The 26,973-nt window shown below is 35.5% G+C and overlaps 1 protein-coding gene across 4 annotated transcripts in view; it reads left to right on the forward strand.

Annotated features, from left to right (window-relative positions):
* Positions 1–26,973, forward strand: part of LOC138694873 (probable 3',5'-cyclic phosphodiesterase pde-5) — a 453,748-nt gene that overhangs the window by 181,226 nt on the left and 245,549 nt on the right. The window contains exon 1 of one of the 4 annotated variants that reach the window (XM_069819030.1): positions 17,708–17,904. The exons of 2 other annotated variants lie outside the window; for them this stretch is intronic. In XM_069819030.1, the coding sequence (XP_069675131.1) occupies positions 17,844–17,904 (61 nt within the window). In that variant the 5' untranslated portion in view covers positions 17,708–17,843. Of the gene's footprint in view, positions 1–17,707; positions 17,905–26,973 lie in introns of those variants that run through there. One more of the 4 variants, XM_069819057.1, reaches the window with a different exon arrangement.

Here is a 26,973-nt window from a genome sequence, read left to right on the forward strand (position 1 = left end):
TACGGTAACATTCCACAACACAAATCAAATCCTCCGTGTCCAGGTTGACCGTCGAAGTTAATGTCAACAAATACGTAAGTAATCGTCTTAACCCTCTCCCTCATATCCCGACAGTAAGAAAAAAAAACTCACTTCAGTACGTGCTTCCAAACAGTTCACATTCTTGCCACTACTGGCGTTACCGTACGTATCGGTAAGTAGCTAATCTTCAGAATGAACGCCGTACTTGCTAGGCAACTTCTCTCGCATTTAGGTAATACGCCTTTGCGGAAGTGTAGGAAAATTGAATTCTCGAGGCTCATCGGATAGCCACATGACGACATACAGCGAGCCATGACACATTTTGAGCTGAATACCCAGTAGATGATGATAATGACGATCTCAGCAACTCTCAATGGTCCGTGTATTTTAGTAATTAGTTCAGTAATGGGATATGTTGTAGGCTACGAAGATGCGATTTCCTTAAAGGCTTGACTTTCACGGCCTCCGCTGTATTGATGTTAGTGTCGCTTCCCATTGCTGTCTCGACCGCAACTCTTCCAGTCTATTTGTTGCTGAGTATTTTTAACTTCCACGAGACGTCCCTCAAAACATTATTCTAAACACTGCGTGAAAATAAAAGTATTTGCTGACCTTTGCTTTGCAAGACACGTGCGTGGCCCGAACACCTATCAGAAGCTGTCATTATTATTATTATTATTATTATTATTATTATTATTATTATTATTATTATTATTATTATTATTATTATTATTATATAATTTGAATTGGTAATGGAAATTACGGGAAAACGGCTGAACGGATTTTAATAAATGACCCCTCATTTTGAAGCTTGGAACTCAAAGTTTTTCAGAAAAATAGTAGTTTTCAGTCAAATGTCAATTTTTCAACATAATTTTCCTATTTTCCAAAATCCATCTGTCATCAGTTTTGAGAACTAGCTAATTGCATTTCAGAACAAAACAAAACACACCCTACAGTAAATAATATTACACGAAGGCCATGATCTGCAAGAATGCTGAGCTCAAATTAAATTGGTTATTAAAAACTTAACTTACTAAAAATAATTTACATGTTCGATTCTGTGGTGTGTAATTTTCTGGGTACAGCTGTGTATTGGATATTAAAAACTACAAAACTTGAGGTGGTTTGATGACATTATTACAATTAGAAATGAAATACTATTGTAGTTAATGCCATGATGTGACTATTTTTCATTAATTATACATATTAATGCTATATTGATGATATGAAAGTGAAACGTTTTGGGGTTATATAAGTAGATGTAGTGAATAACTTAAATTAGATTTTGATTTCTATACTTTACTGAGTGGCGCCTATATAGTATATATTGTATATGTTACTGAAAGCTATAAAACTTACGTAAGATAATAATATTATTAAAATAAAATATTTTTATAGTTATTAATCAAGTGGGGTTGGGTCTTTTTCATATATTTAATGGCGGTGGTGGTGTAGGTATTTATATGCGTGGTTCTCTTCAGTATTGGCTCGAGAGAGAGTATCTTTCATTATTATGGAAGCAAATAACTTTCAGAATGTCTGGTATTCTTCAATGAAAATAAATCTGAAAAATGTTTATTTGAACGTGTAATGAACTTAGTTTGCAGCATTTGCTGCACAAGCCACTAGTTATTATTATAATGTATCCAATACCTACCCACTTCACTTTACGTGATTTGGGTTTCATTATTATTATTATTATTATTATTATTATTATTATTATTATTATTATTATTATTATTATTATTATTCTGTCCCTTCAGCATCCATTCTATGCCTAATTTCTTCATTTTTAATGTGATACAAGCGGGAGACTCTAGCACTTCGTCTCAAATAATCCATTTCTACGGCCAAAATTCTTTTTCTATAATATGCATTCGTTACCCATATTTCACTTCCGTAGTTTAATACAGATTCAACTAACATTTTGCCAATATATTTTTTGGTATCCTTCCAAAGATGTTTATCCCACCGTATAGAATTTAAACAGGTTATAATTTTTTTACTTTGTTCAATTCGGTTTTTTATTTCCTCTTCGTCAATACCTTCTGCTTTAGTTATAATTGTACCTAGGTATTTTGCCTGGTTAACTTGTTTAATTTCGACTTCATCATTTATAACAATATTGTCACTACTTTTAGTATTAATGACCAAAAAGTTTGAAGTGGTTTGGTCATTTGATGAGAATGGGTGAAGGTAGATGGTCTAAAGAAATTTACCAGTGGAAACCTCCAGAAAGAAGAGGAAGAGGTAGACCAAAAAGAACTTGGGACAACGAAGTAATGGAGGTCATGCACAAGAGGGGATTGAGGACTGAAGACGCACTAGACAGAAGGCTTTGGAGGATTGGCACAGGAAGACGGCAGTAGCTGTAGAATCCTGCATATATATATATATATGTATATGTATATATATATATTATTATTATTATTATTATTATTATTATTATTATTAATATTATGTATTCAATACCTACCCACTTCGCTTTATGTGATTCGGGTTTTATTATTATTATTATTATTATTATTATTATTATTATTATTATTATTATTATTAAAGTGATATTAGTTATGGAAAAGACGAAAACATCAATATAAAGCTGTCAAAATTTCAAGATATATGCGGAACTATCGGAAGAACTTTAGGAAGAAATTAAGTTTAGGAACATTTTGGACTACTTATAGTTTCAAATGTTTTTTCATAATCATCAGTCACTTTCATCCTATCATATTCCGCAACGTTCTTATATTCATGGGAGTAATATACATCGTAATGTCGCTGTACACTAAATTTCTTACAGATAATGTGCTTTATACATTGTGTCTCTCCATAGTGATTGAAGCTTGAAAGCTCGAATAACCAACATTCAAGCTAAGATTGAATAACAGCTACAGCTGATTCTAGAACCAGTAGTATGATTTGTTTGCCAATTAATAGTGTTATTACACTGATATTCCTAACGTAATTTAATCGTATAATGAACAAAAAAATGATCTGATTTCCTTAAATAAACTTATAGATAGATAGATAGATAGATAGATAGATAGATAGATAGATAGATAGATAGATAGATAGATAGATAGATAGATAGATAGATAGATAGATAGATAGATAGATAGATAGATAGGTAGGTAGGTAGGTAGGTAGGTAGGTAGGTAGGTAGGTAGGTAGGTAGGTAGGTAGGTAGGTAGGTAGGTAGGTAGGTAGGTAGGTAGGTAGGTAGGTAGGTAGGTAGGTAGGTAGATAGATAGATAGATAGATAGATAGATAGATAGATAGATAGATAGATAGATAGATAGATAGATAGATAGATAGATAGATAGATAGATAGATAGATAGATAGATAGATAGATAGATAGATAGATAGATAGATAGATAGATAGATAGATAGATAGATAGATAGATAGATAGATAGATAGATAGATAGATAGATAGATAGATAGATAGATAGATAGATAGATAGATAGATAGATAGATAGATAGATAGATAGATAGATAGATAGATAGATAGATAGATAGATAGATAGATAGATAGATAGATAGATAGATAGATAGATAGATAGATAGATAGATAGATAGATAGATAGATAGATAGATAGATAGATAGATAGATAGATAGATAGATAGATAGATAGATAGATAGAAATAAAAGGTTTAATCAATTTTTTCCATCACTCCAACAAAATACATTATACATATTAAAATAAAATAATTAAACAAATATAATACAAAATACATATCCGTGTTGTTTTCAATAGGAACTGTAAAGCAAGCAATCATATATTTCTTATTATTTATTCACCCCTTTTGCAACGAAAGAGGGGAAGGGTACAGACGCCCATGAGCACGACTGTTTTCAAGGCGGGCTACGTACACATCGTGGGCTGATGCTGACTTGACTGCTGTAGATGGTTCACCGCTGTGGAGTAACGGTTAGCATGTCTGACAGTGAAACGAGAGGACCCGGGTTCAGATTCTAGTTGAGACAATGTACCTGGCTGAGGTTTTTTCGAGGTTGTTCCTCAACCAATTGAAGCAGAATTATTGGGTAATTTCGGCGTTGGACCGCGGACTTATTTCGCCTATATCATCATCATCATCATCATCATCATCATCTCTGTTTATTTCCATATTTCGGGCTTTGTTGCTGGTGGTAGTGCTATGAACAGTCAGCTCTCCCCTGGGTTCATGGTAGCTCGTGTGTCCGAGGTTGAGGGACAGCGGTGATGCCTAGTGGAAAGGTGAAAGGTATTCTGCAGGGGAGTTCGGGCCGACCCGCAGGGGAATTTGAAGCGTGGAGGGCTTTAGGGCATGCACACCATTCAATTTAGGGTAGTACAATGGGCCCACCCAAGTGACCTACTGTACGTGCAAGTCCAGTCCCCGTCCCCTGTCCTTCCCCCCAAAGGGGGACTGATAAATATACACTATAGATGGAACTCTGAGTACTAAATAAACCTATGAACATTTTAATATTCTGTTTTCAAAGATTCCATCGAAGCGATAACAATGCAGGCGCGACTCGCGTACAAAACAATAGTGTGCTCAGCTTAGTTTGTTTCACATTCTACTTGCATTGAAGCAGAAAACAAATAATACAACTATTGATGTTGTTTTGATGTTATCTTGGTGGAGAAGTTTAAAGTTTGATTCTTCTTTCTCTTGCTTCATAACAAAGATCTCGGAAACAAAGCTGTCATATCTATTCAAACAGAATGTGGACAGTAATGTTCAGAAAGATCTCAAGCACATTGTCTTAAGGCAGGTTTACATTCGCGGAGTAAATGTGTTAGCAACTCTGGCAAATCCTACTCCCACGTCCACGTCGTGACCCCTGGGCAATGCAGTATCACTGGAGAGGGTAGAGGCGAGTGTCCAGCGCTTTAAAACTGGATCCATCACTAAGGGAGCAATCCCTGACAGATAAGCATGTTAGTCCAGAAACACTGAGAGGCGTCCCCTAATACAGTAGTGTCAGAGTTGTAAGCTCCGAAACCGGTTGTGGTGCTAGAGACGTCCAGTCGGAGCGTGAACTTGCTTATGTCTGTGGAAGCACCGGAGCTCGCAACGAGTTATAGTGGAGCGCTCCGCTCCGTTTAGGCTGTGTCTGGCAACGCTGCCCTAATATATACGTATAATATCACGTTCTCTGTATTCTTCCATAACACATTTAAGAAATTACTCTTTTTCAAGTTGTTTGTATCTGTACTACTGCTTAGTGTTCTGTTTGATGTATGCGTTATTTTGGATAGAAATTTAAAAATCAATAAACTTGAAAATACTGAGAAGAACGGAATAAAATTGAGAATTCAACTTCGAATGGAACTGAACTGGTTGAACTCGTCGCAATGAAACATATCGGTGTGTGGATGTACAGTAATGGCAAAAAAACCGGACCGACCCTTGTAGCTGATTTCAGAGCCTTGTTGTTTCGATTTCAGCGATATTTTACTACTTAATTAACTTATTATTCCCAGAACAAGAATTTTACCAGCAATCGAAAAGTATTGGGAATAAATTTGAATAAGGAACAAAAACAAAGTTTCCTTCCCAGGCAGGATTCGAACCACGAAAGTCTTAGTTACCAGTCTATCGTGCTCTGGAGTGAACAAGGCTCTGAAATCAGCTACAAGGGTCGGTCCGGTTTTTTGCCACTACTGTACAGTGCGTGACACAACAGCGCCATCTAACTGTAAGTGACCTTTGATACAAACATTTTACAGGCCCCGAAGTCTCTGTGTAAGGGAACCTATTCGAACGCGAATTGCTTTCTTGGGAGTCAATGCAAAAAAGAAATTTGGTGACCAATCCGGATATCATATTTTCTTCGCGGAGCCAATTTGGAATGCAGTTATCTCGGCAAATATCATCTCACAATCACTAATTCCATTAACATTTAGGCTAAATAACATAGTATTTGGTTCAGCATCACTAATAACAAAGTATAAGTAATAATAATAATAATAATAATAATAATAATAATAATAATAATAATAATAATAATAATAATAATAATAAATTTTATTAATTTATTTAGCTAGTAAGCAAAGTGAGTACAAATCAAAAGTATACAAAAAAATATTTCTAGCCACTACCGTAAGACCCAGGCTAGTGTACGGTGTGGTCTTAGCCAATAGAGAGAGTTTTTATATTGATAGCCGTCCAAATCTTTGATTTAAAATATCGGCATCCTAATCAATTCAAAAGAAAATGTAAATTAATATTAGAAATAGGCATGGGCCTACATACATACACACATTAGTGTTCTGTCCAAGGGCAGGTCTTTCAATGCAAACCCAGCATTCTCCAATCTTTCCTATTTTATACCTTCCTCTTAGTCTCCGCATAAGATCCATATATCTTAATGTCGTCTATCATCTGATATCTTGTTCTGTCCCGAACTCTTCTCCCGTTCACTATTCCTTCCAGTGCATCCTTCAGTAGGCAATTTATTCTCAGACAGTGACCCAACCAATTCTTTTTTTCTCTTTCTGACCAGTTTCAGTATCATTCTTTCTTCACCCACTCTTTCCAACACAGTTTAATTTCTTATTCTGTATGTCCACTTCACACACTCCATCCATCTTCATATCCACATTTCAAATGTTTCTATTCGTTTCTCTTCATTTCACCATAATGTCCATGTTTCTAGAAAAAGAACTAAGGAAGAGACTAGTGAAGTGCTTTATATGGAGTGTGGCATTGTATGGGGTAGAAACATAATGAAATTTAAAAAAAGAATTAATAATCTGCAACAAGATGTGATAGTTATCAATAGACTTCGTTGAACTGCCACACGCAGCATGCAATCAGGTTGCCGATGTACGGTAGTATAGAGGAGGTGAGCGACCGCCCGGTCTCTTAGTATAAGCAGTTCATGTTAAGAGTTGTGACCGGTCCAAATAGATAGAGCAGCTACAGCTAATGTATACCTATGTAAGCACTTGTTTTTGCATTACTGTGGTTGGAATAGACAAAGCTTAACATTTGTTCAGTGCAGACAAGAATTCAATCAAACATACTACAATGAGAGTGTTGCTGTTCCAAATAATTGCCCCTGGAATACCCTTACCCCGCAGCCAGTCTTGACCCGTTGGGAAACGTCGTTGGATGCTGTTAATTATTATGCAGAATATTACGGCAAAATAATGGAGGTAATTGATGCATTGGATAGCACAGACAGTTCCGCTGTTGCAGCTGTAAAATCATTGCCTTCTGAACAGCTATTGGAAGATATTCTGTTCATTGATTCTAGTTTTAAAAACGTATCCAAAACCATCACCCTGTTAGAATCGTCTAAACTAAAACTCTCAGACGCCCTTAATATAGTGGATAAAGTATCACAAACCGTTATACAAAATAACAATTCACTAATTTCAGAAAAAGTGAAATGTAAGTTGAGAAACATTATTGCTAAAAATTCTGCCTATTCACATCTTCGTATTATAAATGATGTACTATCAGGTCACGACAAGACGTCTGAAGTTATGTACTAAAAAGTAGTGACTTCCCGTTCTTCAAATATACACCTATTACATTTTACCAATATAAAAACTGTTTGAGTGACCATCGAAGGAGGTTACTTTGCAGTCGCTCAAAATGTACGTAACTCTTCACTGCAATGCGCATATTCAAGAATGATGTGAGTATCTTACATTAAATTTTAAGAGTTAATATATCTCACTATAAAATAATTGTGTATTTACATGTTTAGACGTTTCCTACTTCAATGATCATTCATTACATTTCTTGAATGCAGGATACAGGTTTTATTGTAACCGCAGTATACTGCTCAGTGTTTACATCAGAGGCATACTCCATCCGTTCCACGCCCCCTTCTCATACAGTCTATACCGCGTGCACAGTAAACCTTGCGATTCTCATGGCAATTCCACGAAGTCTAGTTATCAATATGGTAAGAATTTTTTGAAAAGTAAATAATATACTAAATTTGAATAAAGCAGAGAAAGATACTGCAAGTATTAACATTATTACAGAACACCAATGGATACAACACTACAGAAACTTATGGTATGATGAAAACTATGAAGAGAATTATTATGTAGAAAGTGACAGTAGTTCTATAGATCAAATAGACATAAAAGAATTAGAAGCGGCTTTAAAAGTAACAAAAAATAGAAAAGCTACTTGATTGGACGGAATTAATGCTGAACTAATTAAATATGGTGGAATGATATTAAAATTCTGTTTCCTTCATTTTCTGAACATGTGTTGGAAAAATTGTTCAGTGCCCATGGAATGGAATACAGCCAAAGTTATTTCCCTATTCAAGAAAGGTAATAGAAATGACACAGGAAACTATAGAGGAATAACCTTATTAGATGCAGGATATAAAATCTATGGAAAAATTCTTAATCAAAGATTACAAGCTATTGCTGATGTAGTAATATCAGAGGAACAATCAGGCTTTAGAAAAGGACGCTCATCTAGTGATAATATATTTATAATGAGGCAGATTATTGAAAAACGTCGAGAGTTTGGTTTGGAAACCCACTTAGCATTCATTGACTATGAAAAAGCTTTCGATAAAGTGAAAAGACCCCTTTTATGAAAAATACTGGAAATAAGAGGCTTTCCTAAGCACCTTATTAGTGCCGTTAAGAGTTTATATGTAAATACCAAAATAGTTATTAGCTCAGGTTTTAAAGTGTCAGAAGCAATTTTAACAAATTTAGGTGTTCGACAAGGGTGCAGTTTATCACCCACTCTGTTTAATTTATATATTGACGATCTAGTTTTGAAGTGGAAAGATGAAATACAGACTGCGATTAAAATAGAATCTAACACACCTTTAAATACTTTACTATACGCTGATGATCAAATAATTATCCAGGAAACAGAAGATAACCTACAAAGAGCAGTGTATAGATTAAGCCAAAACGCAATATTTTACAATCTAACTATATCTGCAAACAAAACAAAGATAATGGCTTTTAAAGGGAAAAATCCTGTTAGATCTAAGATAATAGTAAATGGAAACATTTTAGAACAAGTATCCCACTTCAATTATCTAGGATGTGATATTAGTTTTAATTATGAGAAAGATATTGAGAAGAAAGTTAATAGATTTCAGATGATATGTGGAACAATTGGAAGAACTTTAGGAAGAAAAGCGAGAAAAGAAACTCAAATGAAATTTTATAAAATTATGGCTGTACCTACTCTTATATATAGCTCTGAATCATGGACAATAACAAAAAAAGAAGAATCACGTATACAATCAGCAGAGATGAAATTTATGAGATACGTAAGAAGATGCACTAAAGCCGATAAAATAAAAAATGAAACAATAAGATCAGATTTAAATATTTTCTCAGTACACGACATGGTAGAAGAAAATAAAACAAAATGGAAAGATCATGTTGACAGAATGGCAGAGAATAGGCTACCAAAGAAGATAATGAATTATCGCCCGATCGGGAAAAGGGATCTGGGTAGACCTCGCAAGAGGTGGCTGGACGATAGAGACCGGAACAGGTGATATCACCTAAACCTTGAAGGGAGAAGAAGAAGAAGAAGAAGAAATAATATACAGTTATATATTATAAAGATGAATAGAGATGATGATTGGTGATGTTCAATGAAGTTTTTAAAATGGTTGATGCAATTGTTTGAAGAGTCTTTTCAGGAACCTTTAATTTTCTGAGAATCTCCAATGTAAATTTGGGAATTGTTCCTCGCTCACCAAACATAAGTCCAATGCCATTCCAATCTTGAATATTATATTTATGGCTGAGATCATCACAACATGGAAGGTAAATAGCGGGCTTCTCTTCATGTACCTGCTTTGGTTGACCTTCATTAATTTCAAATCTGATTGTCGGGTCAAGAATGAGACCAGTTTTTGTATTTCGGTCAATTATTATGATGTCAGCACGTCGTGTAGATACTTCCATAGATTGATATTGAACTTCCTCATAGCCTATACTTCGTATTCACCATGTTCCCTTAATCTGTTAGCAATTATTGAACGGACTGTTATGTCTGTCAATTCGCAGTAATTCGTCCTGACGGCAGAAACCTAGCAGTTTACTAAATACACTAATTAATTAATTGAGATCGACAACTACAAAGAAGAGAAAAAAAGAAAGAAAAAAGAGAGAAAAAACCATTTAATAGGTCTATAAATTGACAAACCGACAGAAGCCAGTGACAGTCAATATAAACATGAATATAGTCGGTAGAAATAAAAAGGTAAAAAATACATACATTTGTTAATATTTTATATCATGAATAATTTTAGAAATTAAAAATAAAAATCATATTCTACAAATGTTATATTTGAAGAAAGATATTCTAGAGACGAAAAACAGTCTGAATAATTCGAGGGAAAAATTGTTCCGGGGCCGGTTATCGAACCCGGGACCTTTGGTTAAACGTACCAACACTCCTTCAACTGAGCTACCCGGTAATTCTACCAGACACCGATCCAATTTTTCCCTCTATATCCACAGACCTCAAGTGGGCTGACAACCGTCAAGCAACCAACATTGAGTGCACACTAACTCTGTGTGACTTAAATTGTGGTTTTCTGTTAACGTACAGTTATGTGTATTATGAATATAAAGCTTTCAGGTATAACTCCCTGTATAGTTGATTTGAATAATTTCGAGAGAAAAATTGTTCCGGGGCCGGGTATCGAAGTGGGGACCTTTCGTTAAAAGTACCAAAGCTCTCCCAGCTGAGTTACCCGGGAACTCTACGAGGGAGAAATTGGATCGGTGTCTGGTAGAGTTCCCAGGTAGCGGAACAATTTTTCCCTCGAAATTATTCGCATCAACTTTGCAGGGACTTATACCTGAAAGCTTGATTTGCGAAAAACAGTCTTTTAGACAATTAGATTTTGAAAGTAGTGAATATCTGACAGCCCTATTATAAACTATTTACAAAAAAAAAATAGGCCATAGTATTATTAAATAAAATACCTTGCATTACAATATCAACCCTGTACATAATAATGTACCATAATAATAAGGACTGATCATGTATGCCTGTATTCTTTATCATAGTGTAAATAGTAAAAATAGCGTATTCTAGTTTACATAGTGTAAAAATGTAAATTGTAAGTATTAGTGTACTTGTTATAGTAGTCTATATTTTGTTCCACGTCATTTTATCAACAAGAGTCACGTGAACAGACAGAAGTACTTCGCTTGCTAGATGCACACGCGTCGTCCGCTACAGTAAAAACTCCACTAATACTTAATCTTGTGGCCTCCTAGGACAAAGTATGGTCCCTACTGATAACTGTTGTGTTTATGTACTTATGTCTGCGACTGAAGCACTTTCTTCCTGATAAACTAAAATTAATCTCTGTACAAACACTCGTGATGCCACATTTCGACTCTGCGATATTATATTAAGTAACCTAAATGCAAATTTAAGCAGCAGGTTACAAAGTTTACATAATGCGTGTTTACAACATTCGTTAAGTATGGTCATGTTTCCCCGTCTGTCCAAACTCCGTCTTGGTTAAGACTAGTCGATCGACGAGCCCTGCATTCTCATATTCTCTTATTTCAAATTCTGCGCACAGCTACCCCAATCTAATTGGCTTCTCGTTTCCAAAATTTATCCGCATATCATCAGCTAAGAACCGTCTCATCACAACGATTTGCTCATTATACTCTGCTACAAGACATCTTTATATTCTTCATCCCATACAATTTCAGTTGCTAGAAATTGGAACTCGCTTCCGAGTAATGTAAGGGGTTGTTGGACAATAACTTCATTTAGGTCGAAATTACATAAATTCTTCTTAACAGATTAATTACTGATTAATATTTGTTACTTATAATGAAACTAACATCTGTCCATTCTTATTATTACATTCGCAAAGATTACAACGTATTCATAATTCTTGTGTTCGCTTCGTTTGCGATGTCCGTCGCGCTGACCACATTACCCCATCCTTCCAAACTCTAAGCTGGCTACGGCTTAACGAACGTAGAAATTTTCATTCTCTTGTTCTCCTTTTCCAAGACCTTCACACTTCTACACCTACCTACCTTGCCTCCCGTTTCAGTTACCTGTCATCATATATAATCTCTTCACACGCACGCAAAATAGCCGCATACTAGCCATACCAACACATAAGACATCATCGTATTCATCATCATACACAATCTCGCTCTCGCGCTTGTGGAATACCCTACCCAGTGACATCAGTGACTGTCGGAATTTAGTAAGCGTTCAAAAGCAAACTTATTAATCATTTTCTTACTGCGTAGAGTAGGTTTAATTTTTACTTAGTTAATAAAAAAAAATTTCTCTCTTCTTAACTTTTACAATAAACTGTCTAGCTTTTATTAGTCAGTTAATCTTTTAGTACTTTGATTTTTATTGTATTTGTAAATTTAATATTAATTGTAATTATAATTGTAATTGTAGCCTATTCCTAATATTGCAGTTGTAATCGCCTGGTAGAGGCGAAGATAAGGCCTGATGGCCTTATCTCTGCCAGGTTAAATAAATAAATAAATAAATAAATAAATAAATAAATAAATAAATAAATAAATAAATAAATAAATAAATAAATAAATAAATAATTTCTTTAAATAGAATATGAAATCTCTAATGCTAAAATCTCATTATATTAATTTTATTCTCATTACATCAATATATGTTTAGGTTGATATTTTTCTTCCTATAACATAGTTCTAGTAAACTACTATTAAATTAATTCTCATCATTTAACCAACTAACTATGGGTATCTCAACTTAATTATAATTCTTTACATATTGCATATAAACTGAATTGAATTATATTAGCTTATAAATTAAGTTATAACTTTTTCGTATAGGCTTTATCTCAAATTAAATAAACATGTACTAGTCGTTAAAATTTAACTGAAGAATATTAGTGGAGAATCTATAGTGTATTGTAAATATTCATAATTTAAATATGTATGTCATTATTGTATTGATTAAGGCTAGTTGAATGGAAGAAAAGGCCTTACGGCTTTAATTCTACCAGGGAAAATAAAACATTCTATTCTATTCTATTCTATTCTATTCTATTCTATTCTATTCTATTCTATTCTATTCTATTCTATTCTATTCTGTCATCATAGTGGTTGGATTACAAGTGGAGGATCGAATAAACCCACGAACAATTAGGTCATTTATACAAGTGCATTGGGCTACCGCCAAAATTTAATTTTTTTGTGGGCAAGAAATGACCAGTAAATATTTCCTGGAGCCCTATGAGCGTTCATGAGCGTTTCGTCAACGTCCATGAAGATCTATCGTTCACCATTACTATAAGCGTAGACATCTCTCGATCAGGAGAATATTTTGTTCTTCTTCAGCACTAACGACCACGATCTCTCTTCCTCCTTGGTTCTTTCGTGAATATGAATTTCATATCCGTTGTCTTCTATTGATTTTTCTTTGCCCTTTATTTTTTTCTCCCATCGAAAATACCTGTAATTTCTTTCATATTTCTTCAGTTCTGACTTTATTTTTGGTATTCTGACTATCCCTAAATCGTTCTTGAGGAAAAATCATATCCTGCCGCTCCGGAGAAAAACGCACAGATATAATAAAGGAGGCCCTGAGCTATGGTTCATGTAGGAGTTAAAGAGATGCACCAACGTTAGCACAGAGAGGTCGATAACGCCATCAATTAAATTCCGAACATATTTTTCAACTTATAAATTTCCAGTACGGCCGACGACCGTTCTAGAATTTCAAGAATGGAACTGGAGAAGACTGCCTTTCGTCTTGGATGGCTTCTCTGAAGACACAGATGGATCTCTGTGTACCATGTCAGGGAACTTCATGAACTACTTCAAGTACGAAATGCAGCGGCAGACACATCAATCCTCGTCAAGACTTGAAGCGATCGCTCCACATTAATTATGTTAGCCAGAAATTGTTGTCTCTGAAGTTAGCTAACTTTTACACTTACACATTAAACTTTCAATTAAGATTCGCTAGACAACCACTTAATGTCGAAGTATGTTTACCACTTAGATTTTTTCCTTCGGTAATGCTTTGGTAAATCACCATCATACTAGTTTTTACCATCAAGAATATTGTATTTTCCTGCCCGTTTTGACCTCATTCGGAGTGAGAACTCTGAAGACATTGGCTACTGAGGCGTCTCCTTGGTTATGCTATCGGCAGGGAGCAAAGCCACTGCTTAAATTTTGTTTGACCTCCTATGCAACGATGTCATCCGTTCTATTACGTGCTGTTCTTCAATTTCGTTCCAGCAACAGCACGCGTTGAAACTTTACCTCTCCTGCTACCCCTCTATTATCTTGCAGTCATAGGTCTACACTAGAAGTGATAGGGAAGTATTAATTTAACAAAGTGCATCACTCCATCTCATGTTCTCATGCTGAAGAGTACAGAACATTGACTTCTTGTAGCTGTAGCGATTTCTTTTAATAGTGACATTATCTTCTAACTGTTGCAATTTTCTTTGGCCCTTGTCGATTTCTTGTGGTGATAGCGATTTCTTGTAGTCGTGATTGTATATTGTAATTATTACAATTTCCTTTAGTCCACGTCGATTTGTTGTGATGGTAGTGATTTCTTGAAGCTATAGACCTTTATGACAGTAGCAATTTCCTTTAGTCCAAGTCGATTTGTTGTGACGGTAGTGATTTCTTGAAGCTATGGCCATTTATGACAGTAGCAATTTTCTTTAGTCCACGTCGATTTGTTGTGATGGTAATGATTTCTTGAAGCTATAGCCATTTATGACAGTAGCAATTTCCTTTAGTCCACGTCGATTTGTTGTGACGGTAGTGATTTCTTGAAGCTATGGCCATTTATGACAGTAGCAATTTCCTTTAGTCCACGTGGATTTGTTGTGACGGTAGTGATTTCTTGAAGCTATGGTCATTTATGACAGTAGCAATTTTCTTTAGTCCACGTGGATTTGTTGTGATGGTAGTGATTTCTTGAAGCTATGTCCATTTATGACAGTAGCAACTTTCTTTAGTCCACGTCGATTTCTAGTAACCCTGACGATGTCTGGTGGCGATAGCAATTTCTTGTAGTCGTGACTCTATCTTCTAACTGTTGTAATTTTCTTTAGCTCGTCGATTTCTTGTGGCGGTAGTGATTTCTTGAAGCATTGGCCATTTCTTGTAACCGTAGAAATTTGTTTCAATCCACGTCGATTTCTTGTAACCCTGACAATGTTCGATAGCGATCTCTTGTAAACGTAACTGTATCTTGTAAGTGTTGCAATTTGTTTGGCCCTTGTCAATTTCTTGTGGCGGTAGTGATTTTTTGAAGCTGTGGCCATTTCTTGTAACCGTAGCAAATTGCTTCAGTTCACGTCGATTTCTTGTAACCCTGGCTATGTCTGGTATCGATATCTTGTAGTCGTGATTGTGTCTTGTAACTGTTGCAATTTTGTTTGGCTCTTGTTAATTTGTTGTGGCGGTAGTGATTTCTTGAAGCCGTGGTCATTTCTTATAACCGTAGAAATTTGTTTCAGTCCACGTCGATTTCTTGTAACCCTGACGATGTCTGGTGGCGATAGCAATTTCTTGTAGTCGTGACTCTATCTTCTAACTGTTGCAATTTTGTTTAGCGCATGTCGATTTCTTGTGGCGGTAATGATTTCTTGAAGTCGTGGCCATTTCTTGTAACCGTAGAAATTTGTTTTAGTACATGTCAATTTCTTGTAACCCTGACGATGTCTGGTAGCGATCTCTTGTAATCGTGACTGTATCTTGTAACTGTTGCAATTTTCTTTAGTCCATGTCGATTTCTTGTGGCGGTAGTAGTTTTTTGAAGCCGTGGCCTTTCCTTGTAACCGTAGCAAATTGCTTTAGTTCACGTCGATTTCTTGTAACCCTGGCGATGTCTGGTAGCGATTTCTTGTAGTCGTGATTGTGTCTTGTAACTGTTGTAATTTTTTTTGGCCCTTGTCAATTTCTTGTGGCGGTAGTGATTTCTTAAAATCGTGGCCATTTCTTGTAACCGTAGAAATTTGTTTTAGTACATGTCTATTTCTTGCAACCCTGACGATGTCTGGTAGCGATCTCTTGTAGTCGTGACTGTATCTTGTAACTGTTGCAATTTTTTAGCCCATGTCGATTTCTTATGGCGGTAGTGATTTCTTGAAGCCGTGGCCATTTCTTATAACCGTAGCAATTTGCTTTAGTCCAAGTCGATTTCTTGTAATCCTGACGATGTCTGATAGCGGTCTCTTGTAGACGTGACCGTATCTTGTAACTGTTGAAATTTTCTTTAGCCCATGTCGATTTCTTGTGGCGCTACGATTTCTTGAAGCCATGGCCATTTCTTGTAACCGTAGAAATTTGTTTTAGTCCACGTCGATTTATTGTAACCCTGACGAAGTCTGATAGCGATCTCTTGTAGACTTGACTGTATCTTATAACTGTTGCAATTCCTTTTTAGCCCATGTCGATTTCTTGTGGTGGTAGTGATTTCTTGAAGCCGTGGCCATTTCTTATAACCGTAGAAATTTATTTTAGTACATGTCGATTTCTTGTAACCCTGACGATGTTTGGTGGCGGTAGCGATTTCTTGTAGTCGTGACTCTATCTTTGGGTCGACCTGGTTGGCGAGTTGGTATAGCGCTGGCCTTATATGCCCAAGGTTGCGGGTTCGATCCCGAGCCAGGTCGATGGCATTTAAGTGTGCTTAAATGCGACAGCCTCATGTCAGTCGATTTACTGGCATGTAAAAGAACTCCTGCGGGACAAAATTCCGGCACATCCGGCGACGCTGATATAATCTCTTGCAGTTGCGAGCGTCGTTAAATAAAACATAACTACTACTACTTACTGGCTTTTAAGGAACCCGGAGGTTCATTGGCGCCCTCAAATAAGCCCGCCATTGATCCCTATCCTGAGGAAAATTAATCCATTTTCTATCATATCCCATATCCCTCAAATCCATTTTAATATTATCTTCCCATCTACGTCTCGGCCCCCCTAAAGATCTTTTTCCCTCCGGCCTCCCAACTAACACTCTATATGCATTTCTGGATTCGCCCACACGTGCTACATGCCCTGCCCCTTATTTGAAGGATTCGTAACAAGCTGGTTTTTACGGTGATGGGTTGTTAGCCCTTCGCCCAACTCCCAAGCTGGAGGACCACCCCTCATCGGCTGTACGCGACTGCTTATTCAATATATTCACAGCTATCCTCCATATCTGGAGGCCGTCTCCTCGATCCGCAACCTGAGGATGCGCCATGCCGTGGTGATAGGGACCCACAATACATGGAAATAAAACATAACATTTTACAATTCTTTTTCTAACTTTTGCAATTTTCTTTAGCGCATGTCGATTTCTTGTGGTGGTAGTGATCTCTTGAAGCCGTGCCCATTTCTTGTAATCATAGCAATTTACTTTAGTGCACAGTCGATTTCTTGTAACCTTGACGATTTCTTGTAGCCGTGGCTATTTTTTTATAACCGTGGCAATTTGCTGTAGTCTATGTCGATTTCTTGTATCCGTAGCGAGGTCAACAACAAAAAAACAAAACCAACAGTGATTGAGACGACAACAACGAAGACGAAACAAAGATGTTAATGACAATGACGAAAACAGATTAGTTCGTGTATTGCACTACTGAAAGAATACACATATCGACGAAAGTGTTCATATCTGTAGAGGAGAGTACCGTGCATTAGCAAGAGTTGTCGAAGTTGGGAGCCGCGTGTTCGGCAGACTTCGCGGCAGCGGCAGCGTCGAGTGCTGACGCGGAGCGGACTGCTCGCTCGCAGCTCAGTCGAGTGTCAGTGCTCGAGGCGCGCGGACGGAGTGGCAGTGTCGGAGTGCGGCGACGGAATGCGGACATGTGGAGTGGACTCGGTGACAGCATCACCAGGTGGTGGCGCGGCGGCCGCAGAACGGGCCGTAAGTGTTCCGTGCAGTGTTCAGTGTTCTATTAACCATGCTTTATACCACAGAGATTATTATTTCTAGGGCACTACACGAGGTTTACGAATCAGAGAGCAGGAAAGGATAATAATATTTATTCTTCATTTTTCTATACACACTTTTAACACTTCTATATCACTGTTTGACTTTACACCCTCTTTACTCGGCTTTGGACAATGAAGAACAACAGTTCGAAACTAGTCGTCAGGTAAATTCATAAATATTAACGCAGTAAAGAAGTTGAAAAGTCAATCACTGAGTAATATTCAGTGAGGGAAGTGGGGTAAAAACAGAGGCGGTATGCTATTCCAAGATTTTCCATTGGCATACCTCGATTTAAAAAAGGCATACCTCCTCCCTTACAACATACACAAACATGACGTATACAATAAATTGTTTCGTGCAGTCAGTAAAGCGAATCTTTTAAGTTTACAGTTCTTAATAAAATAATTTCAAGTTACTTCAATTATTTATTAGATTATTTTGCAATTTACATTGAGAGTTATCATATAATAGTATTATGCGTTACAAGAGCGGTATGTTGAAGTTTTCATGTTCGAGGAAAAGTTTGAAAAAGCGAAACGTAGTTGAGCTTTTTTAATTTCCGAGAATTGAAAGAAAACATACCGCTCGTGTATCGTACATTATTTTGTGCGAAGATCGTTTATTACATACCTGAAAGAGGAATTTCTAATTAGTTGCAATGAAATCTCCATCTTGGTTTCTGTTCAATGACGGCAAATTTGCAAAACAAAAATATCTATCTTCAACATTGTTGCTTTAAAATGTTTTCTGTGTTTACTATACTCCAGCAAGCCGTGATATACGTCTGTCTTTTTTTTTCCCCCAGTCTATAAATCTTGGTGATTTTTTTCACGGCTTCCTTAATGTTACTTGCATAACTTTAGTGGAGTTGAAGAGTTTACTTAATGTTTGCAAATATTTAAAAACAATAATTAACACTGCAATTTAGGTGAAATTGCAGTGGTAAGTTTCCAAATTATAATTTTACTATATTGAACGTCTCTAAAAAATAATATGTTAAAAGCCTAAAGCAGTAAAATCAATATGTCATTTAAGCGGTAAGAAGAGGGAAATTGTTATGTGTGTTAGGTTGGGAATACTGAATGTGGAATTTAAGACTTACCGCGGATTGGTTTTGTGCGGAAACCAAGCAAATACACACGATCTCGCACAAAATAATGTTAAAGCTTCAAAGTCCCTTAATTAATTATTAATAAAAAGTTGAACAACAAAAATGACACAGTCACTGAACTGGCAACAATGCCACCATAAGCCTTCTATACTTGAAATACTACCCTTTTAAGCATTCCAGGGGTTCACTTATCAAATAAACGTGTCTAAATACATGTTGAATACAGTTCCAGAAGGCTGTTGTTTACGAAGCAAACGGGTAGTACTCTTTGCTATGAAGAAATGTATAAACAAGTTTTTACGGATCATATTTTTTCAGTGACGGTATGCCATTTTTCACTAACGGTATGTTTTCTGGCCATAGAAACCAGTGGCGGTAGTCCATACCGGCGCATACCTTTCCCTTACTGGTAATATTTATGTATACGATCGTGACAACCTTGAAGACTTATTCCTCTTTTTCTATACACATAATGTGAAATGATGCTGCTTTTTATGCTGTTTCTTCATTGCCACAATAATAGAGCTCTCAGGAACATCGGGAGAGAATAGGAACACTTAGCATAGATTTTAAAAAATCAGTTTTGGTGTATATTTTCCATCTGGCTTCCATCTATGTTGTTTTCGAATAGATTGAAACAATACAATTAAATCAAATTAAATACTGTGATTTAATATAAATTAATTACTTATGGGAGACACTACTGAAGCGAAAAAAAGTTTTTAAAGCAATTTTCACAATATTTTTAGTTTTAACTCTTACTTACTTTACTTACTTACTTACAAATGGCTTTTAAGGAACCCGAAGGTTCGTTGCCGCCCTCACATAAGCCCGCCATAAGTCCCTATCCTGTGCAAGATTAATCCACTCTCTATCATCATATCCCATCTCCCTCAAATCAGTTTAATATTATCCTCCCATCTACGTCTCGGCCTCACCAAAGTCTTTTTCCCTCCGGCCTCCCAACTAACACTCTATATGCATTTCTGGATTCGCCCATACGTGCTATATGCCCTCCCCATCTCAAACGTCTGGATTTAATGTTCCTAATTATGTCAGGTGAAGAATACAATGCGTGCAGTTCTGCGTTGAGTTTTAACTCCTTCTGTCACGAATTATGTTTTTGTTTGCAAAAGTCTAGGCCTAATTGTTTGTTCTTGACTCGTTTCAAGCTTTTGTGATTTGCCCAGTCTCATTTTTACAGGATGATGTCTGGATTTCCAGATATGAAATGATCACTTGAAAAAGGATTCTCTCGCAACAACTCATTGTCCATGAAGCGACATTGAAGTTGCTGTTCTCTGTAGAGAACGCAGTGAATGAAAGGGTTAACTAGGACGGTCGAAAGAAAGAAACCCACCAAATTTGAAGTGATTTGGATACATAGTTTGGGTTTATTGCAAATTAAGAAAAATGTTTGAATAATTTTGAAAAAGTCCGAGAGGTGTCTTAATTTTATATACATTTTTAACACTTAGATAATCACTGATTAACTTGCGACTCCTTTCTGCGTTAACTTTAGGTAATTACTTAGCTGATTAGTTTCGAAGTGTTATCCTTCATTGTCAGAAGCTTAGTGAAGTTCCTGCGATATTCACACAGCATAAGTTTCAGTGAACAAGAGATAACACACAAATACGCCAGAATCAACATACGAAGCAAAACATACCCAGCGCAAAAAACAAAAACCACAGCAGAAAAAGCCTACATACAAAATAATATCAAACATCTACACTACATAAAGAACCAACACAACATCAATGCGTACAAACTACATTTACAATTAGCACACACAGTACACCACATACAACTCGAAAAAGTTATAATATAATAATATTTATTTATTTAATAATAATATTTATTTATTTATTCTGGAGAAGTTAAGGCCATCAGGCCTTCTCTTCCACTTACAAGGACAGGACATGCTCTGTATATCACCGAATGGAATAAGATTGTGTGAGATGAAAGTACGAGACGTACTGTTTAAAGTCATACCTGGTATGGGTGGCCAATGACCCCTCGTTTTGGAAATATTGGCTATTGTTTGTGACATACTTCCATTAGGTACTCAATATGGAAGCATTAGCCTGTGTAACAGCGTAGCCCATATGGTTGGATGCTGAGTTGTTATCCAGGCAATCTGAGTTCGAATCTTAACTGGTTGTATATATATATTTTTTTAATAATGATTAATATTGTGATCACAGTTATCTATTTACATACCTATATCATATTTCTCAATGTACGATATTGAATGCTTCTTCATGTTTTAAACAAATTACTAATTAACTAACATTGTATTGTAAAGGATAAACAATGAAATACTGCTCACGTAGGAAGGTAAGATGTGTCACTGGCGTCTGTTTTATTTTTGTAGCAGCTATTCCATTTTATTTTGTACTCGATTCATTATGATGTCATAAAAACACACAAAACATACATATTTCCTGCACCATGCACAGCAAATGAAAGAAGGTTGTCCACAGTCACACACATTTTTCCGCACTTCTGCTGCGAAACAGATATCCTTCACATTCACAAACACTTCTCGTTCGTTTATCAATTTTGATGCATACGACGCATATTTCAACATGGGTTTGAATATAGGAACTGACAACTGAAAGGAATTAAAATAATAATAATAATAATAATAATAATAATAATAATAATAATAATAATAATAATAATATCAAGCTTTAACGAATGAGAAGGCACTAGGATTCGAACTCGGCTGCCTGGATAACAACTCAGCATCCAACCATATGAGCTACGCCGTTACACAGTCTAATGCTTCCCTATTAGGCACCTAACGAAAGTATGTCACACACAACAGCCAATATTTCCAAAACGAGAGGTTATTGGCCACCCATACCAGGTATGACTTTAAACAGTGTGTCTTGTACTTTCAAGTCACAAAATCTGATTTAATTTGGTGTTATACAGAGCGTGTCCTCTCCTTGTTAGCCAGAAACAAAAGAAGCTGATACAATTTTACAGACTAATATTAAAGAACACTAATAAAAATGTATATAGTTATACAAGCACAAGTCGAGTAAAATAATGCGAGCATACTAAATAATAATTACAAAATAATATAAGGCTAGAAACTTCTAGCCTCAATGAATATGCAAGCGGTAAGTGAACCAACATTGCAAATTACAAGAATAACAAATTCAAATGTAAATTATAACTATACAACACTGAGGAAAATTACATATATACACATATACACACAAAGGAGAATTAAACCTGAATACTGGTCACGTGTTTAAACAATTCATTCTTAAATTGCAATATCGTTCGACAGTTCCTGAGGGAGCCGGGTAGGGAGTTCCAGAAACGAACTGCTGATACTGTGAAAGAGGAAGAATAGTGAGCTGTTTTATGGCAAGGCATAGATAATAAAAATTGTTGTGATAAGCGCGTAAGAATAATGTAATTTTTAGTTAAAAATTGAAAAAAAAATCTGTACAAAGCAACTAAGGTATTAACTACATATTTCTAGCTTCAGAATACCAGCCAATTAAAGAAAATATACTTCTGAATAGTTCCTTGTCCATTTGTAACATTCTTTTACCTTAAAACTAAAGAAAAAAAGGGTATTTTTCAACAAATTCAAATTAGTGTAACTCTGAAAATATTGAGATTAGGACCCATGTTTATATGACAGTTTTTGCTCAGAATGTCTTCAGAAATAAGCTTCGTAAGTGACAGTAACTCCTCGTGAATCACTCTGTATACGAGCTATTCCATCTCAAATCGACCGAAATATAGAGAAAATTGACCTTACAATTTCTAAATGCAATGAAACTTTTTTTGTACGTAGGGAACTGTGATACAAAGCTTTATGCAAAATTTGAGGCATCAGAACTTCATAGTGTTTAAATTAAAAATATTTAAATTTATCGTATTTTCATAAAATTAGCAACTTTAAACTGTTGTAGCTCCGAAACCCTTTCACCCAATGATCAAAATCATGGTTTATTTTGATGCCGAGAAATTAAAGTTTATATATTGACATATAAACAGATTTTCTTGCTTTTTATGGAAATGGAGAAATTTAGATTTTTCCTCATTAAGACGCCTTTGGCCAGGAAAAAATAATTAAAAAATATATAGTTAGATTCCGCATTGAAAGTACAAATAAACACATATTTTTTACTGATGGTATGTTGATAAGAAAGCATTGAAAATATCAAATAAAGAAAATAAATAGTACGCGTGTGAAGTAACCAGCTGACTGTGAGACGGGAGCTAGCCAGAGACAAGCAAGGCCAGGAGACAAACACGTGATGTGTCGTCTAGCAGAGCATGGCTGTGCTAACTTTATCGCAGGTTTTCATAAACACAGGAGTAAAATGACGCCCAACGCTCGCTTATCTTCAGCTCTCGGCCAGTTGGTGCGATACTGCACCGTTCAAGTCTAGGAGTGTGAAAATAATCTATTTAATACCCTCGAAACTTATTGCCGTACCACTAAGCAAACAATGCCGAATCCCTCTTAATAATGCAAGTTTTTTTCTCGATATTTTTTTTACATTTTTACAAATGGCCAAAAAGCCTAAAAGCAAGTAAAATGAGATTATCTGTCTCTCTGTGTACAATAAAAATAAGGTTTACTTCTTAACATAACCTACCAAATGTCAGCTTCAAAATAAGCTCTCGTTCAATGTTCTGCAGTAAATGGTTCCAGAGTTCTGAGCGCTGAAAGAGGCTTGTTTTTATAAAAATACGCTAAATTTGTCACTCAATAATACGAAAACCGTTTGACTTTCGATAGTATATTTTTGAAAATGCACTCCCCTCAGCACCTTGTATAAGTAGGAAAAAAATTAGAGTATAAAAAAATGCGAGGTTTTTTACTGATCGATTTCATATGGAATAGCCCATACATTTTACGGACCAGTAGATCTACTGAGAAAGACAAGGATGATGATAAAGTTATTACAGTAATAAGTAGCTATATATCAAAATAGTGGTGCAAAGTATATTCACAGTACCATCCACTGTTACTAGTAGATCAGCTGTTTACGTTCAAGCGCTTGACTCTATCTTACGTTGAGTCAATCCAAGGGAATGCTCATGACAGGAGACTAGTAACCACCCCCTCCGTATTCGTTCGCGTCTTGGGAGCACGAGTTTGACAGGCATGAACTATACGGATGAATGGTATACAGGGTGAATCGTAACTAATGTCGTTAATGTCAAAGGGTTATCCCTTGAGATATTACAAATAAATACATTTAATACAATATTGCTCATTTTTGCTTCCTTTTCGAGATACAAATTCTTTTATGTGAAACATTTCATAGCGTGTTTTGGGAAAGCCGTTGATTTAATTCCCACTGTGCTCAGTCAATGTAAGAGAGCAGTGTTTTATGATAATAAATGATTTTTGTCCTTTAAATGTGCAGAAATTTTATCTGAACAAATTTAATGTAACTTTTCATTCCGCAAAGAAATTTTACAATGTAGCATTTCTTCAGATCAAATTTCTGCACATTTAAAGGACAAGACTAAAATTCGTTTAGTCACTTATCATAATACACTGCTGTCTTAAGTCCACACCTATGGACTAACGGTTAGCATGTCTGTCTGTGAAACCAGGTGGACCGGGTTCGATTCCCGATCGGCGCAAGTTACCTGGCTGCGGTTTTTTCCGGGGTTTTCCCTCAACCCAATATGAGCAAATGCTGGGTAACTTTCGGTGCTGGACCCCGGACTCATTTCACCGGCATTATCACCTTCATCTCATTCAGATGCTAAATAACCTCAGATGTTGATAAAGCGTCGTAAAATAACCTACTAACCTATGCTGTCTTAAATTGACTGAGCATATTGGGAATTAAATCAATGGCTTTTCCAAAATACGCTATGAAATGTTTCATTTAAAACAATTTTTGTCTGGAAAAGGAAGCAAAAACAAGCAAAACTGTATTAAAATGTTTTGTTTAAAAATAATTCTGTAGTGCTTGGGAAAAGTGACATAAGTCAGTTTCCACAAACCTTTTTTGATAATTTATTGACAACTTACACTGGTTTATGTCGATTTGATTTTTTTTTCTGTATGAATTATTGTAATGGGAGAAATACTTATGTATTTTTTTCCAAGCGAGCAGATGTTCCGTAAGTTGTCAATAAATTATCAAAAAAGGTTTGTGAAAACTGACTTGTGTCACTTTTCCCAAGCATCGCAGAATTAATGGTACATAATTATTGTATACTTAATATATTAAGTATCTGTTAGTAGTTAAATAATAGTAACTATATTTTTACAGATCTAATTTTTTTTATTTATTAAATGATATCTGTAAGAATGACTATTAGAGAAACATCTCAAAGAATAACCCCTGAAATTAATTACATTACTTACGGTCCACTCTATATAAGTTATTCAATAAAGAAACTAAGGGAAAATAACCGTTGCTAATACAACATAAATAAATTGTATTAAATTTATTTGACTATAAGTCATATTTACAGTTCTTACAAATAAGAACTAATTCTTAAAGGTCTATTTATTACAGTAATACCCAATAGAGAGCAGAAGAATTTCACGTAAATATAGAGGCCCTATGAATTTCCCGTCACTTTTTTATCTATAATAGTTAACAAGGTATATAGTTATTCTTTTTAAAATCATTGTTGTTATCATTATCATAATAATAAAATTATAGACATTTATCGATTTTGCTTGACGAACGTCAAATTAACAACAGTTAATTTCTTAACGTCTCGTTAAAATGAGAACAATTTTATTAAACCTATTAGCATGTAGTTGATGACTCACACGTTTGACTATCCCATTCTTCTTATTGTAGGTCGGCCTAGGTAGCGTAGTCGGTATAGCTCTGGCCTTCCGTGCTCGATGTTGCGGGTTATATCCCGGTCTAGGTCGATGGCATTTAAGTGTGTTTAAATGCGACAGGCTCATGTCACTAGATTTAGTGGCATGTAAAAGAACTCCTGCGGGACAAAATTCCGGCACACCGGCGACGCTGATATAACCTCAGCAGTTGCGAGCGTCGTTAAATAAATCATAATTTATACTTTGGTAATCTTTCATCTGTAATCTTTTCTTTATGCTCGTACCATTTCAATTGTTTTTGTTGAATAAAGTAAATAATTGAATTTTTAAGAATCTCTTATTGGTCTAGTTTCATTTCTAATTTTTCCCTTCCAGATATCTAAGTTCATCTCGAAATTGTGTTTCGATATTCGAAACTTCTGTAATCAATACACTTTTAAATATTTTGGTTTTTCTTTCTTTCGTGTCCTGTTCATTTTCCAAAAGACAATTTAATGTAGAGGTGTCAACTTTTTAGTATTTATTTTTGTCTTGATTTCATTATTTTGTTTCTCGTAACTTGCAATTTTAGCCCCTAATATTTATATTTTTCCAGTATGTGTAATTGTTTGAGCCTTTCTTCCAATATAAAAAATCTTGATGTGTTCCTTTTATTGTCATGTAGGCTATTTTTTTTAATCTAAGATGTTACTTTGAGCCACCGGCGTAGCTCAGTTGGCTAAGGCGCTTGCCTGCCGATCAGGAATTGCACTGGGTCATGGTTTTGATTCCCGTTTGGACTGGCTAAATAACATAGTACCTGATACAGCATCGTTAAATAACAAAGTAAAAAAAAGATGCTATTTTAAAATATAACTGAACTTCTTCCTTGAAAACTTCTCGCCACTATCTATTTTCTACATCTAACGAAATTAATTTTCTAAAAATTCGTTAAATAAATTAAACACTGTACTTTAACTCCTATTTCTCGTCTACTGTATTTTTGAACGGTATTGTAGTGAGCTCATTATATTAGACTAGTCGCTTGTGCAGCAAATGCTACAAACTAAGTTCATTAGACGTTCAAATAAACATTTTTCAG

The sequence above is a fragment of the Periplaneta americana genome, chromosome 1, assembly GCF_040183065.1.
Source record: "Periplaneta americana isolate PAMFEO1 chromosome 1, P.americana_PAMFEO1_priV1, whole genome shotgun sequence".
In the NCBI taxonomy this organism is placed as follows: Eukaryota; Metazoa; Arthropoda; class Insecta; order Blattodea; family Blattidae; genus Periplaneta; species Periplaneta americana.